Source organism: Salvelinus sp. IW2-2015, linkage group LG6.1 (genome assembly GCF_002910315.2).
Source record: "Salvelinus sp. IW2-2015 linkage group LG6.1, ASM291031v2, whole genome shotgun sequence".
Classification (NCBI taxonomy): domain Eukaryota; kingdom Metazoa; phylum Chordata; class Actinopteri; order Salmoniformes; family Salmonidae; genus Salvelinus; species Salvelinus sp. IW2-2015.
In genome coordinates this window covers 5,961,862-5,974,866 of record NC_036845.1, presented here as the reverse complement: position 1 = coordinate 5,974,866, position 13,005 = coordinate 5,961,862, and the positions used below count along the sequence as shown (strand labels likewise).

The 13,005-nt window shown below is 41.6% G+C and overlaps 1 protein-coding gene across 1 annotated transcript in view; it reads right to left on the bottom strand.

Moving 5' to 3' along the window:
• The window catches only part of LOC111964930 (transmembrane protein 158), a 29,808-nt gene extending 25,311 nt beyond the window's left edge, over positions 1 to 4,497 (bottom strand). The window contains exon 1 of the mRNA XM_023988804.3: positions 2,445 to 4,497. Coding sequence (XP_023844572.1) covers positions 3,400 to 4,095 — 696 coding nt within the window. The 5' untranslated portion in view covers positions 4,096 to 4,497 and the 3' untranslated portion in view covers positions 2,445 to 3,399. The remainder of the gene's footprint in view (positions 1 to 2,444) is intronic.
• Positions 4,498 to 13,005: the final 8,508 nt, after the last annotated feature.

Below are 13,005 nucleotides of genomic sequence, written 5' to 3'. Positions count from 1 at the left end.
TTTCCTGGATTGCAGTTGAGATTACATGAAAGTACATAGTGCAAGTGATCAATGCTGTTCGAGATTCTGCACAGATTATTATAACAATTGTGAAGATCTCCACAGACCTGCAACCTTTGCGTGCTATCTTGAACATGCACACTTTCTATGATGAAATAAGAAGCCATTTATAGCTACAGTAGGCTAACTTCACGGTGTGACCATGGATGTGTTACTCATTTTAAGGTTAAATAAATACTGCTACATTAGTTTGTAAGATATACTTCATTTTAGGCTATTTACTCTATTACAAAAGTAATATTGAATTGTGTTTGGTTGACAACACAACCAAAAATCAACATTTTAAGGATATCGAATGCTTTGATAGTTTCCTCTGAGCCACTGGCTTAATCCTATTCTTTAACGTTTCTTTTTGGTTTAGTTGGAGACGTGAATCGAACATACAATTTGTTAACTTGTCGACAAGTTAATAGGCTATTTACTGTATCGCAAAAGTGATATTGAATTGTGTTTTGTTTCTCAACGCAACCAAATATCACTATTTGAAGGAGATTTATATTTTGTGCCACTGATTTAGTCTGGCGTTAATTCCAGTTTGTCTACAGATTAATATTTTATRTGTTGGATTCACGTCTCCATCTCAACCAATAATCAAAGTAAAATAGGATTAAATCCAATAAAACTGTATTTAAAGTGCATTTAACGTTTGATTGATTTAGTCCTATTCTTTAACTTTGATTATTGGTTGAGATGGCGATTTGAATCCAACATATAAATGATACTTTGTAGACAAACTGGAATCAAAGGCAGTGGCATTCAGTGACACAGATGGAACTATCCAAACAGAAGATACATCTCCTTCAAATGGTGATATTTGGTTGCGTTGACAACCAAACACAATTCAATGTCCAGTTTGTATAAACATGTATCATTTATATGTTGGATTCATGTCTCCATCTCAAACAAAAATCTAAGTTAAATAATAAGACTAAATCTAATCTAATCAACGTTTAAATGCACTTTAAATAAAGTTTAATTGATTTAGTCCTACTCTTTAACCATGCTTTTTGGTTGAGGTGGAGACGTGAGTCCAACACAACATTTCAATTATTCATTTGAAGATTCAATTTGAACTCAACCAAAGCTTGAAACCCTAGGCCTATATGTATGGTCTATTTTTTGTTGAACCCTGGGTTGAATTGAAACAATAGCTGTAGATTCCATGTCACCATATGTTGACAAATTCAACCAGTTTGTACACAGTGGTTTGTGTGTTACTCAGAAACACATAAGCACATCAACTTGCTTACTTACATATTCTCATCGCCTACTCACATTTGAAAGATGAATGCAAATTCCCAGCTGCTATTCCCTGAAGCTTTCTCAAACAGAGAATGGAGCTTTATCGTTGCTCTTTCAGTTACAGGCCATAGCTCATTTCACCGACCTAGTCTATTCGCGTAATCGGTCACGAAGCCTTTAGTTCAAAATAAATAGGTCTCCTCACCTCCGTATTATGTAAAACAAATACATTTTATTTATTTATTCACTCATGTTATCTTATACAAATAAATACAAATATGTTATCAGCTTAGATTTAATTGTGTTATATATAGATAAATCTAACATTATAAATAATATTAAACATTATCAGAGAGGGGTTGCCTATACGTTAAAATATTTGATACAACATCCAAAATAAATTCAGGTAGGCCTATGACATTTATGCATTTATTCTTGACAAGATCTACCCACCACGTATTACAGCACACTTTTTCATTCAAGTTCATGAGAAAACTATAATTTCTCTCTACATAAACACAACAAATAGCAGGCCTCAGTGGTGTGTGTAGAGGAGGGTATGCGCAGGTTTACACCGTATACTCACTTTTTTTTCAGTGGGCATTGCGTGTATTAGCCTAAATGTTGATTAACTATTATTTCTTCACATTTTAGATGCAGCAATGGGCACACGGCGGTATGCCTACACGGGATTGTTCCAAAATCCAATTAGCAGGAAAATACCATTCTAAAATGTGCACCGCACATGTGAGAGGTTTCATGGATGGAGATTGAAATATCCATAAGAAATGTAGATACTATGGGAGATCTAAAGATGCAACAACCTTCATCAGTTGCTAATGTGCATTTGGCTGCTAGACAATGAAATACAGTTGAAAGAAAACCAGTAGAACAGGATAATGCATATGAGGAAGTCTTTATCAAATAATTGCCTCCACCTTTCTATGGTGGGATTTTGGCTATAGGCTACTTTGAAGAAATGGTAAGGCATGCCTCACAATACGGAGTAAAACATCTAGGTTTCAAACAATTAAGTAACAGGAAAAATATAGTGATGCTAAAGATAGGCCTAGCCGTCTTCTGGTAGACAGAAAGGCTTTCCCAAAAACGGGGAAATGTTAACTAGCTACAAAGTAGCCTACGTCTACCTGGCAGAATGATGTCATGATTATTTGCATTAATCCAGTGGCCATTTGTTTTGCAAACTCCATCTCATGTGCTACAGAAACACCACTAACAAACAACAGTGCTAGGTGCCGTCACACTGGAATTATTAAAGGGCAACTACACAAAAATAGTTTTATCTTAGATATTTCCCAGAGCTCAAAAGTGGTCTCCTGATGTGGTATTGTTATGGACATTGTTATGGACTTTGAAAGCATTGTTATGGACTTAGAACATCCAATTTTGTTGTTTTTCTATAAAACAAAGTGTGACTTTGAGAGTGAAAATCTGAATATAAATAAATAGATCTGAAACCTTTGGATTTCTGACTCAGTTGACAGCCTAATTTATCTGTTTCAATAGTATGCCTACAATTAGCCTACTTGCACAGTACAGCGTGGGTTGGCCTGACTGTGAAAGACCAATATGGAATATATCATTTTAGGTAATACAGAATGTATGTCACGGTTTCCCATATAATTTTTCACACAGGGCACCTTTCCTTCGCTGGGCGGGCCATTTGGGAWTTTTTTGGGCAAAATTAGAGTATACCCACTTCTTCAGGCACCACTACACCACTGCCAGGCCCATAGGCAATAATCCTACAAAGATTTAAAACCATACAAACACTGTTTACAGTGAAATGTTGTTAACACACTCTACATATGCACCTATTCTATAGACAATGTAATACATAGGCTAGATTTACAATACCACAACCTATCTTTAAAACTATTGGTCTTCTTATAGTGAAGGCCTATCAATAGGAAATAGACCAAAACCAAAAATGCACTCTTTCATTCTAAACGGTAAAATTGGAAACGAACATTCTTTTATACGAGTAGAATGTGAAGAAAAAAACGTTTAAATATGTATTCTACAGTATTTTTAGCCTATTGGCTTGGGGGCTTGTCTCCAGAATTTGATCATTCTTTATCTCGGCCGTCTTTGTTCCATTCCGTTGGGCAGAAATCCTGCAATAATAGGCACCGGCCATATGAGGGCAGCCACACTCCACACTATTATCACTAGAGTCATGAAACAAGCCACAAGAGTTGACTCGATGGGTTTACGGTTCAATCTCCAACTTTTGTCCCCATTTAGTTCGTCAAGGCTGAAGTCAACACAGCAGAAATTGATGGGATCCCCCGTCTGCTGAGCCTTTGACTTGCCGAATCGCCGGTATCGTGACATGCCACATCCAACACACAGTCTAAACTCCTGCTGGCCGCCGGTGACTCCGAGGTGTTCGATGAGAACAGGTGAGATGGCTCTGTTGATAGCAGCAGAGAAAAAAGCCCTTCCATTGTTATTGGCGGTATATATAAACACATCGCACTGGAAACCGAAGTTGCTGTCCCAGCGAGCCACCAGCGAGGTGGGGAAAAGTCTCTGCACGCTGACGTTGCACTGTGGCAACGGCTGTAACGAAGTGTCTGACGAGGAGGCTTCGCTCTCCTCCACGGATCTCTTCGAGTAGTGCACGTCCACCTCCAAGTTGGCCAAGAATCTGTTGGTGGAGTTGATGGGGGGTAACAGGAGGTCCTCGTCGCTCCAGCCGTGGCACCGCTGGAGTAGTCCGGCTACGGTGGTCAGGGCCAGCAGAAAAGTCGGGGAGTTGCTCAGCATGGCATTGGGTGCGTCGCTCCTACTCGCATGATGTTCCGTGGGGATGCAAGGCAACTGACGAGGCGTGTCCGTCGTTAATAAAATGCAGAAAACGGCCGTCTCAAGCGCTTATACAAACATCCATAGTGTGCATCTTCCGTTGCGGGAGAGGACAGTTGGAAACGTCAGCTGCCCGTCACACGCGCCGTGCGCGCCCCCCGCCCTAGATTTGGTTCCCAAAGTAACTGGCTCCTTGCCAAACTGCTACTGGGCGCTACTTTGCATGCAAGAGATAGGCTGTGGTGTGCTGCGAGGACCCTGGTACYCTCTCAGGTGTGTGAGGAAGGAAAGTAGGAGTTGCCCTATCTGGGAACATGCATTGCAACCTTCGAGCCTCTCTTCACTTAATACGTGCGCGGCTTCAGGGACAGGGTGGGAGGAAGATACAAGGCATTCCCCCTCTTCTTCCTCCCCCCCTGTAGGATATCTGCAACCCTGGGACGGATAAGTTATTGTGTAATGTATGATTGTGCCAAAACATATCACCCTTATTGCTTTCTTTTTGGCCAACTGAGTCCCTATGCTCTAGGCCTGTAATATGAATTGTGATGCAGGAAAATATGTTTCCTTATGACTCAAATTTGGACTTTGTCAAAAGAGTAAAATGTTCAATGGTGCTAAAGCGGATTTGAGATTCAGCACCATTGAAGCGGACAGCAACTCATGAATTCCACAGACAATGGACAGGGAGAATTCCGCTCCAGGGTGACGTTCCCCATTGGTACAGACCTAGGATCAGCTTCCCCTTGCCCAACCCCATTAGTGAGGAAAATGCTAAACTGACCCAGGATCAGCGTCAAGGGCCAACTTTTCTTCGCCCTACTCCAAGAAGCCTACTAAGAAGAAGGCCTGAAGGGGAAGGCTCCCATGCTAGACTGTTCAGCCATATTTAGAACAATAAACCTATATTATAGTAAATAATAGGGAATAAATCTGCAAATGAACAAAAATAGACCTCTCCATTGTTTGTTTTAAATCCCGACCACACCATCAGTGATTCCTGGCCTGTCGCCACCTCTTCCAGTCTATGAGAAGGTAGAGTCCCATAATTGGTGCTCATTCAACAGAACCAGTCAATCCATTGATTATCCTCAAATGCCCCTTCAGGGTGAGTCTGTGTGCACACCAGTTGATGGTAATTACACAAGCATAAGATGGCAATGAAATCCCCCTTAGGATGCCAGGAGCAAGGCATATCAAATCAAAGCAGGTGCCGGAGATGAATTGCCTTAAGGGGAAGTAATCAAGTTAGATGCTCTCTCTTTATGATAATGTATTTAGTCTTAATTAATTATATTTCAGCCCCAGTCAGACTTCTTAGAGTGCATGTTTAGATGTGTTACCACCAGCAGACTCAGTAATGCCAAGTGTTGGGATCAAATCAAATCAAATTGTATTTGCCACATGCGCCCAATACAACAGATGTAGTAGACCTTACCGTGAAATGCTTACTTACAAGCCCTTAACCACCTGCAGTTCAAGAAATGTTTACTAAATAAACAAAAGTAAAAAAAATTAAATCTTAAAGTAACACAAGAAAATGACATAACAATAACGAGGCTATATACAGTTTGTGACAGACAGCCGTTATGGAGGAACATTACTGGCAAATYCTACTGGGACATGTAGCTGTGGTGCACTCAAGGGTAGCCAGGCACATCAGTAAACATCTGTCTCTCTCTCTATAAGCATAGGTAGGACACCTTGTGAGAGTGACTCAGCTGTTTTGTGACACATAGGATTGCTTTTTGACTGTATTTGATGTTGGAAAATACAATGAACCTCAATGTGTTAGGAACACCTCCATTTTGTGAGTGGGAAAACCTGATTAGAATTACAGCCACGTTACTGGGACACAGCTGGCTGCAGTGTTGGCAGGGATTTTTTTTGTTGTTGCTCTTTAATCAAGGTTTACATATTTTACTAGCACAGCTGTTCTATTTTGGCATGTGACAATGTCCGAAATCTCCCCTCTGCCACCATGTAGGCTATTGTTCTGTTCTGTGCCTTCAGGTTTTGTACAGACCTGATTAGATTACGCTCACACACATAGCAGTGTCACAGAGTTCAATGCAAAATGTCCCCTGGACGTCTATATCGCATGTCTGGCTTGAAGTCTGGCTGAAGAGAAAAAAACACATCCTGACTGCTTGTCTTGTTGCAGTTGACAGTTTCAAAACAGATATAATTTACCCCACATAACACTTAATCAGGTATGCATAAATCACATTCATCTGCCCATCGTCTTGACTCTGCAGGTCACACTTGTCACGCCCTGACCATAGAGAGCCTTTTTATTCTCTATTTTGGTGAGGTCGGGGTGTGACTAGGGTGGGTAATCTAGGGTGTTTTATTTCTATGTGGGCCTGGTATGGTTCCCAATCAGAGGCAGCTGTTTAGCGTTGTCTCTGATTGGGGATCATATTTAGGCAGCCATTTCCCCACTGGTTTTTGTGGGATCTTGTTTATGTATAATTGCCTGTGAGCACTCCATAGCGYCACGTGTCGTTTATTCTTTATTGTTTTTTGTGCGGTTCACTTCAAATAATATATGTCGAACCGATTTCACACTGCGATWTGGTCCGAGTGTTATTATGACGATCGTGACAACACTATACTGTCAGTCTCCCTCAAGCAGTGGCAGAGAGCAAAATTTGTCTCTGCACATCAACAACTGGACTCACTCATATCTCTGGACTGGTGGGATGGTGTGGGTGTCCAAAGTGAGTTGTGTGACATTTGTATATTGTTCTTCATAGTTAGTTACTATTATTGTCTATTGTATGTTGAGTTTACTGTGCTGTGTGTTACTCTGCAGATGGCATATGCAATCTATACAGTCCTTTCACATTTACTACTGCTATATTCTGTATCTATGCATTTGTGCCCTGGTGTATTCATTCGGTATGTGTGTATTAAGTACCTCTGTTTCTGTCCATTACAGAACCACTATGCTCTAAGAAAAAAAACATGTGCTATCTAGAACCTTAAAGGGTTCTTCATTTGTCCCCATAGGAGAACCCTTTGAAAAACCCTTTTTGGTTTCAGGTAGAACCCTTTTGGGTTCCATATAGAACCCTTTCTACAGAGGGTTCTACATGGCACCCAAAATGGTTCTACTCGGAACCAATAAGGATTCTACCTGGAACCAAAGGGGTTCTCCTATAGGGACAGCCGAAGAACCCKTTTGGAACTCTTTTTTTCTAAGAGTGTACCATTCCACTATCTTTCCCACTTTATATCCCAATGTACATTCCCATGTGCATCCCCATATTAATCTTCCTCAGTGTGTTTAAATAAAGTTCCTGTGTGTTAACTCTTGGGCTGCTTTATTCCCCTCTAACCAGRGGACGATGTCAGTGAGTCACAAACCAGTAAAATACATAGAGCCGGGTCGCTCTCTTTCACTGATATACATTAATGTTATATGGGATATTCCTTATTCTAACTTTCCTTTAATGTTTAAGCCAGAAAACCACTGTCAACGTGAGAGCCCTTTTCAAAAGATAAGAGCCAGGCTTTACAGGGTTAACCGTCACAAGGGTCATCAACCTGGAGAGGGAAAAATGCAAAACAATGACACAGTTTCTCTTTTTATGTTTGTCGGGAATATGTATGACACTTGTATGAATTATATTTCCCTTTGAGCTGCTTGAATGGTTTAATTTGCTGTGAAGGACTGCCTCCAGCCTTTTGATGTGAGCACCAGCTGAAATAAAAGACAGGTCGCCTCTGGCCTCAATTTGCACCTGAAAACACCTCTCCTCCTCTCTTCCTCCCCTGTTGTTTATTAAGGCTATCTGTTCCATCTTCCTTAAACTTCACACACACCTCCTCCCACTGCACACACACACACCACACACACACACACACACCCAACACACACACAACACACACACACACAACCACACACCACACAACACACACCACACACACACACACACACACAACACCACAACACACACACACACACACACCCACACACACACACACACACACACACCCATTGCTTGACACACTGATTGAACCACAAATACAGAGACAATGACACACAAACTCACCCACACATTCCCAAATACATCCCCCTCCAAATATCAAATATGCTCCAGACAGACAATGTGCCCGGCGAATGGAGCGAAAATGTAAATTACTTTCTTGTTCATTAATTATGCTATAAAAATGTAAATTGCTTCAGCGCCAAAAATGCTAATGGGACAGAGATAAAAGTCTCTCTTGTGCCAAAGGAGAATGTATAAAAGATTCATTTTCTCAAAATGTCTCTTTTTACCGGGGACCTTGCTAAAAAGAGACCTGTTCGTGGCTTCTGGTCTCTCCTCCATCCACTCTCACTGTGCAGGAGCAGACAGGCACTATTTCTCTGTACTATAGGCTCACACAGACAACCTGTTTAATTAGATATTGGATAAATTTGTCTTCACATCCTCTGTGCTCTCACTCATTTTGTGGATCTGAGCCTTGTGACTGAGTCCCTTGATACTTCTTACTTCTGCTGTTCCTTTTCATTCCAACAATGGCAAGGCAAGTCCCCTGACCCATCACCATGGTAACCAGCTGACCTTTACTTATTGGTTGAGATAAGGGACAATTTAGAAGTGGAGAGATTTAGAGAGGAGTTATATTATTAATATCCATCTGATTCTATCTTTAGGAGAAACGTAAAGTGCCTCTGGGTAGGATGTGTGTTCAGGTTAGGGTTTATGTTAGTTTCTATAGCTACTTGCATGTCTGGTGCATTGTCTTACATCAGCACGTTGATTCCACCTGCACCGATTGAGGGATGAGCGTCGTGGAGGAGGGACGCTATCTGACGTGAGACAATGTGGCTGGTGTGGTTGTGTACTCATACAGTGAATGAGAGGTTTGATATGATTACATTTGTACATGCCTTAAAAAACAACAACAGTGACAACACCACTATAAATGAGGGGACTGACACACCAACACACACACACAGACACTCTAACACATACATTATTTTTTGTTGTGTTGTTTGTATATCGATGTATTTTAAATTTGTGTGACTGTCCTTGTGTGACTGTCTATCAGTATTTTTTTTTGTGGACCCCAGGAAGAATACTGCTGCCCCTGTGAAAGCTAACGGGGATTCAAATAAACCAATCAAATCAAAAGGATTACTATTTAGATTGAGAAGTTGGACAGGCGGACTCAAATGCCCCCAACATATACCGTGATTGTGGTGAGTAGCAAAATGTTTCGATCTGCAGAAATCGGGGTACACACAATCTTCCCTCCTCCTCCTCCCCCTGTGTCTGTGAGACTGCAGATGGATCCATAGCAGAGAGGAGCACTAATTAGTAGCGTTAACTACCGAGGAGTCCTGTTAGGAGCCGTGCGGGATGGCGGGCGGAGGAAGGAAGGAAGCGTTGTGTTGTTATGTACTGTATGTGGAGGTGCTCATTTCTCTCACAGGAAACAGAACTACCAGTCTTGATGAGGCAAAGCAACACAGTTTATTAGACACTCAACATCAAGACTCTGATTAAAACAAGACGATGTGAATCTCAACTCCCGTGTCGACCTGTTTATAATAGCACTGGGCAAGATCAGAGGAACGATACAAACTATAATGTCTCTGTGTTTCTTAATAAGGCCCTCTCAGGAGATTCAGTGGTTGTTGTTGGCTGAAAGGGTTAGTATGGGGCAATATAGTTTGGGGTGAATTATGGATTTGATTAGAAACTTCTCATGTACTTGTCACACCCTGGCCTTAGTTTTCTTAGTTTTCTGTATTATTTTATTTAGGTCAGGGTGTGACATGGGGTATGTATGTGTTTTGTATTGTCTAGGTTTTCTTTGTATGTTTATGGGTGCTGTGGTTTAGTTGGTTTAAGTGTCTAGTCTAGGTGTATGCATGTCTAGGGTTGCCTGGAATGGTTCTCAATCAGAGACATCTGTCTATCGTTGTCTCTGATTGGGAGCCATATTTAGGCAGCCATATTCATTAGGTAGTTCGTGGGTGATTGTCTATGTGTAAGTTGCCTGTGTCTGCACTTATTGTTTATGTAGCTTCACGTTCGTCAGTTTGTTGTTTTGGTTAGTTTGTCAGTGTCGTTTCGTCTTCGTCTTAAATAAAAAGGAAGATGTATTGTTATCACKCTGCGCCTTGGTCCTCCTCTCTTCCACGTTACGACGAACGTGACAGTACTGGCATGTGACGTATAGGCACTAGTACCAAACTACTTTTTTGTTCAGTTTTGTATCTGAGTTTATTGTTATGCAGTTTCTTAATACAGTACTATGATGGTTTGTCAGAATGCATACCACTGTTAATGAAAAGTAAGAAACTGTATAACAATGCTTCTGAGAAGTAATTGTTCTCAAAATAGAACTGATCTTGCTGTTCCACCTGACAAATAAGAACACCGRGGTCATAGTTAACACACTTGCTTGAAAACCAAGGGAAATGTTASAGTTGACATGGTAATGAGCTTGGATGTCGGTGTCCCCGACGTTTCTATGGTCTCTAACTAACAATTCTACTCCTTCTGCCTTTCAGAACCGCCCATCTTCACCATACCACGGTGTTCCTCTTCTTTATCTATCTTTGTCTTCTCTGGGAAAAGATCAATGGACACAGTGCACGGCCGGCCGGGCGCCTGCTGAGGGGCTGTCGACGTGAAATAGACCCTGGAAATAACATCACACTTATCAAACCCTCTGAACAATGGTCACAGCCATAGGCTGATCAGGCCCTTCCTCATTGGACTCTGGGAGCCAAGATGGTGTGAGATTGCTTCTTGCCTGTGCCGATGCTGCCACTTCTCAGTGTGACCGACGTGGACGTGAATCACACGGCCGTCCCCCAAAAGGTAACCTTTTGATAGGTTGGAACCGACCAGTCCCCCCCCCCATCACCTTCCACCCACCACCCCAACGCATCCTCTCCTCTATCCAGTCACACAGAGGAGGAACGTTCTCGCGGAGAGATGAGGGAGTGGATCAAATCTGTCAGTCATTACTCATTCACCAGATTAATTGTTTGAGATAGATAGTCTGTGTTATTTTACTATAATTGGTAGAATCTATTATCTTAATTGCAATTAAAGAAGTTGGAATCAATGTAATATATGTGGAAATCTAAGATGATGGAGAGAAATGAGAGAAAAATAAATGAAGGGTAAAAGAGAGTCTTATGTCCAACCCACTGAGTCGTTATCCTGTGTTTTCCCTCCAAACAAAAAACCGAACCTTCCCACAAACCACAATAAAATGACATTCCCTGGTTCATTGCAGCCATTGAAATATACCCAGCAGTCTCTTCTGCTTGGATCCTCGATATACCTCTCCACACTGTTCAAATGGAACTAAGTGGTGTTCACATCTACAGTTGAAGTTCGAAAGTTTACCATACACTTAGGTTGGAGTCATTAAACTCGTTTCTTCAACCACCACGAAATTTCTTGTCAACAAACTATAGTTTGTCAAGTCGGTTAGGACATCTACTTTGTGGCATGACCACAAGTAATTTTTTTCAATTGATTACGACAGATTATTTCTCTCATCAAGTTCACTTGTATCACAATTCCAGTGGGTCAAGAAGTTTACATTACACTAAGTTTGAGCTGCCTTCAAACAGCTTTGGAAAATTCCAGAAGAAATGATGTATGGCTTTAGAAGCTTCTAATGGCTAATTGACATCATTTGAGTCAATTGGAGGTGTACCTGTGGATGTATTTCAAGGCCTACCTTCCAACTCAGTGCGCCTGTCTTGACATTCATGGGAAAATCAAAAAGAATTCAGCCAAGACCTCAGAAAAAACAATTGTAGACCTCACAAGTCTGGTTCATCCTTGGGAGCCAATATTCCCAAACGCTCTGAAGAGCTCAACGTTCATGTCTGATAAAACATTAGTAGCGCCAAGTATAAACACCATGGGACCACGCAGCCGTCATACTCTCGCTCGGAAGGAGGGTGAATTTAGAGATGGACGTACTTTCATGTGAAAATTGCAAATCAAATCCCAGAACAACAGCAAAGGACTTGTGAAGATGCTGGAGGAAATAGGTACAAAAAGTATCCTATATCCACAGTAAATCGAGTCCAATATCGACAATACACCTGAAAGGCGCTCGAGCAAGGAAGAGCCACTGTTCAAAACCGATAGAGAAAGCCAGACTACGGTTTGCTAACTGCACATGGGACAAAGATCATAGTTTTGGCCTGATGAAACAAAAATGGAACTGTTTGGCCTATAATGACCATTCGTTATGTTTGGAGGAGAAAGGGGACGGCTTTGCCAAGCCGCTAAGAAGCTCTATCCCAGACCGTCCTGAAGCACGGGAGTGGCAGGCATCATGTTGTGGGGGTGCTTTTGCTGCAGGATGGGACTGGGTGGCACTTCACAAAATAGATGGCATCATGAAGGGAGAAAATGATGTGGATACATTGAAGCAACATCTCAAGACATCAGTTGGAAGTTAAATTTCTTGGTTGCAGATGGTATCTTCCAAATGAACATGACTCCAAGCATACTTCGAAGTTGTGGCAAAATGGCTTAAGGACAACAAAGTCAAGGTATTGGAGTGGCCATCACCAAAGCTCTGACCTCAATCCCATAGGAGACATTTGTGGGCTGAACTGAAAATCTTGTGCAAGCAAGCGAGGCCCTACAAACCTGCAATCAGTTACCAAGCTCTGTCAGTTCGAGTTAATGGGCCAAAATTCAGCGCCACGTTAGGGAGGGGAAGATGCGTAGCCCAGGGAACGTTGAGCAAGTAAACATGAAATTAAAGGAAGCGCGGAGCTGACCAATCTAATTGATGTATGTAAAGCTTCCTGACCCTACTGGGAATGTGTATGAAAGAAATAAAAGCTAAATAAATAATTTC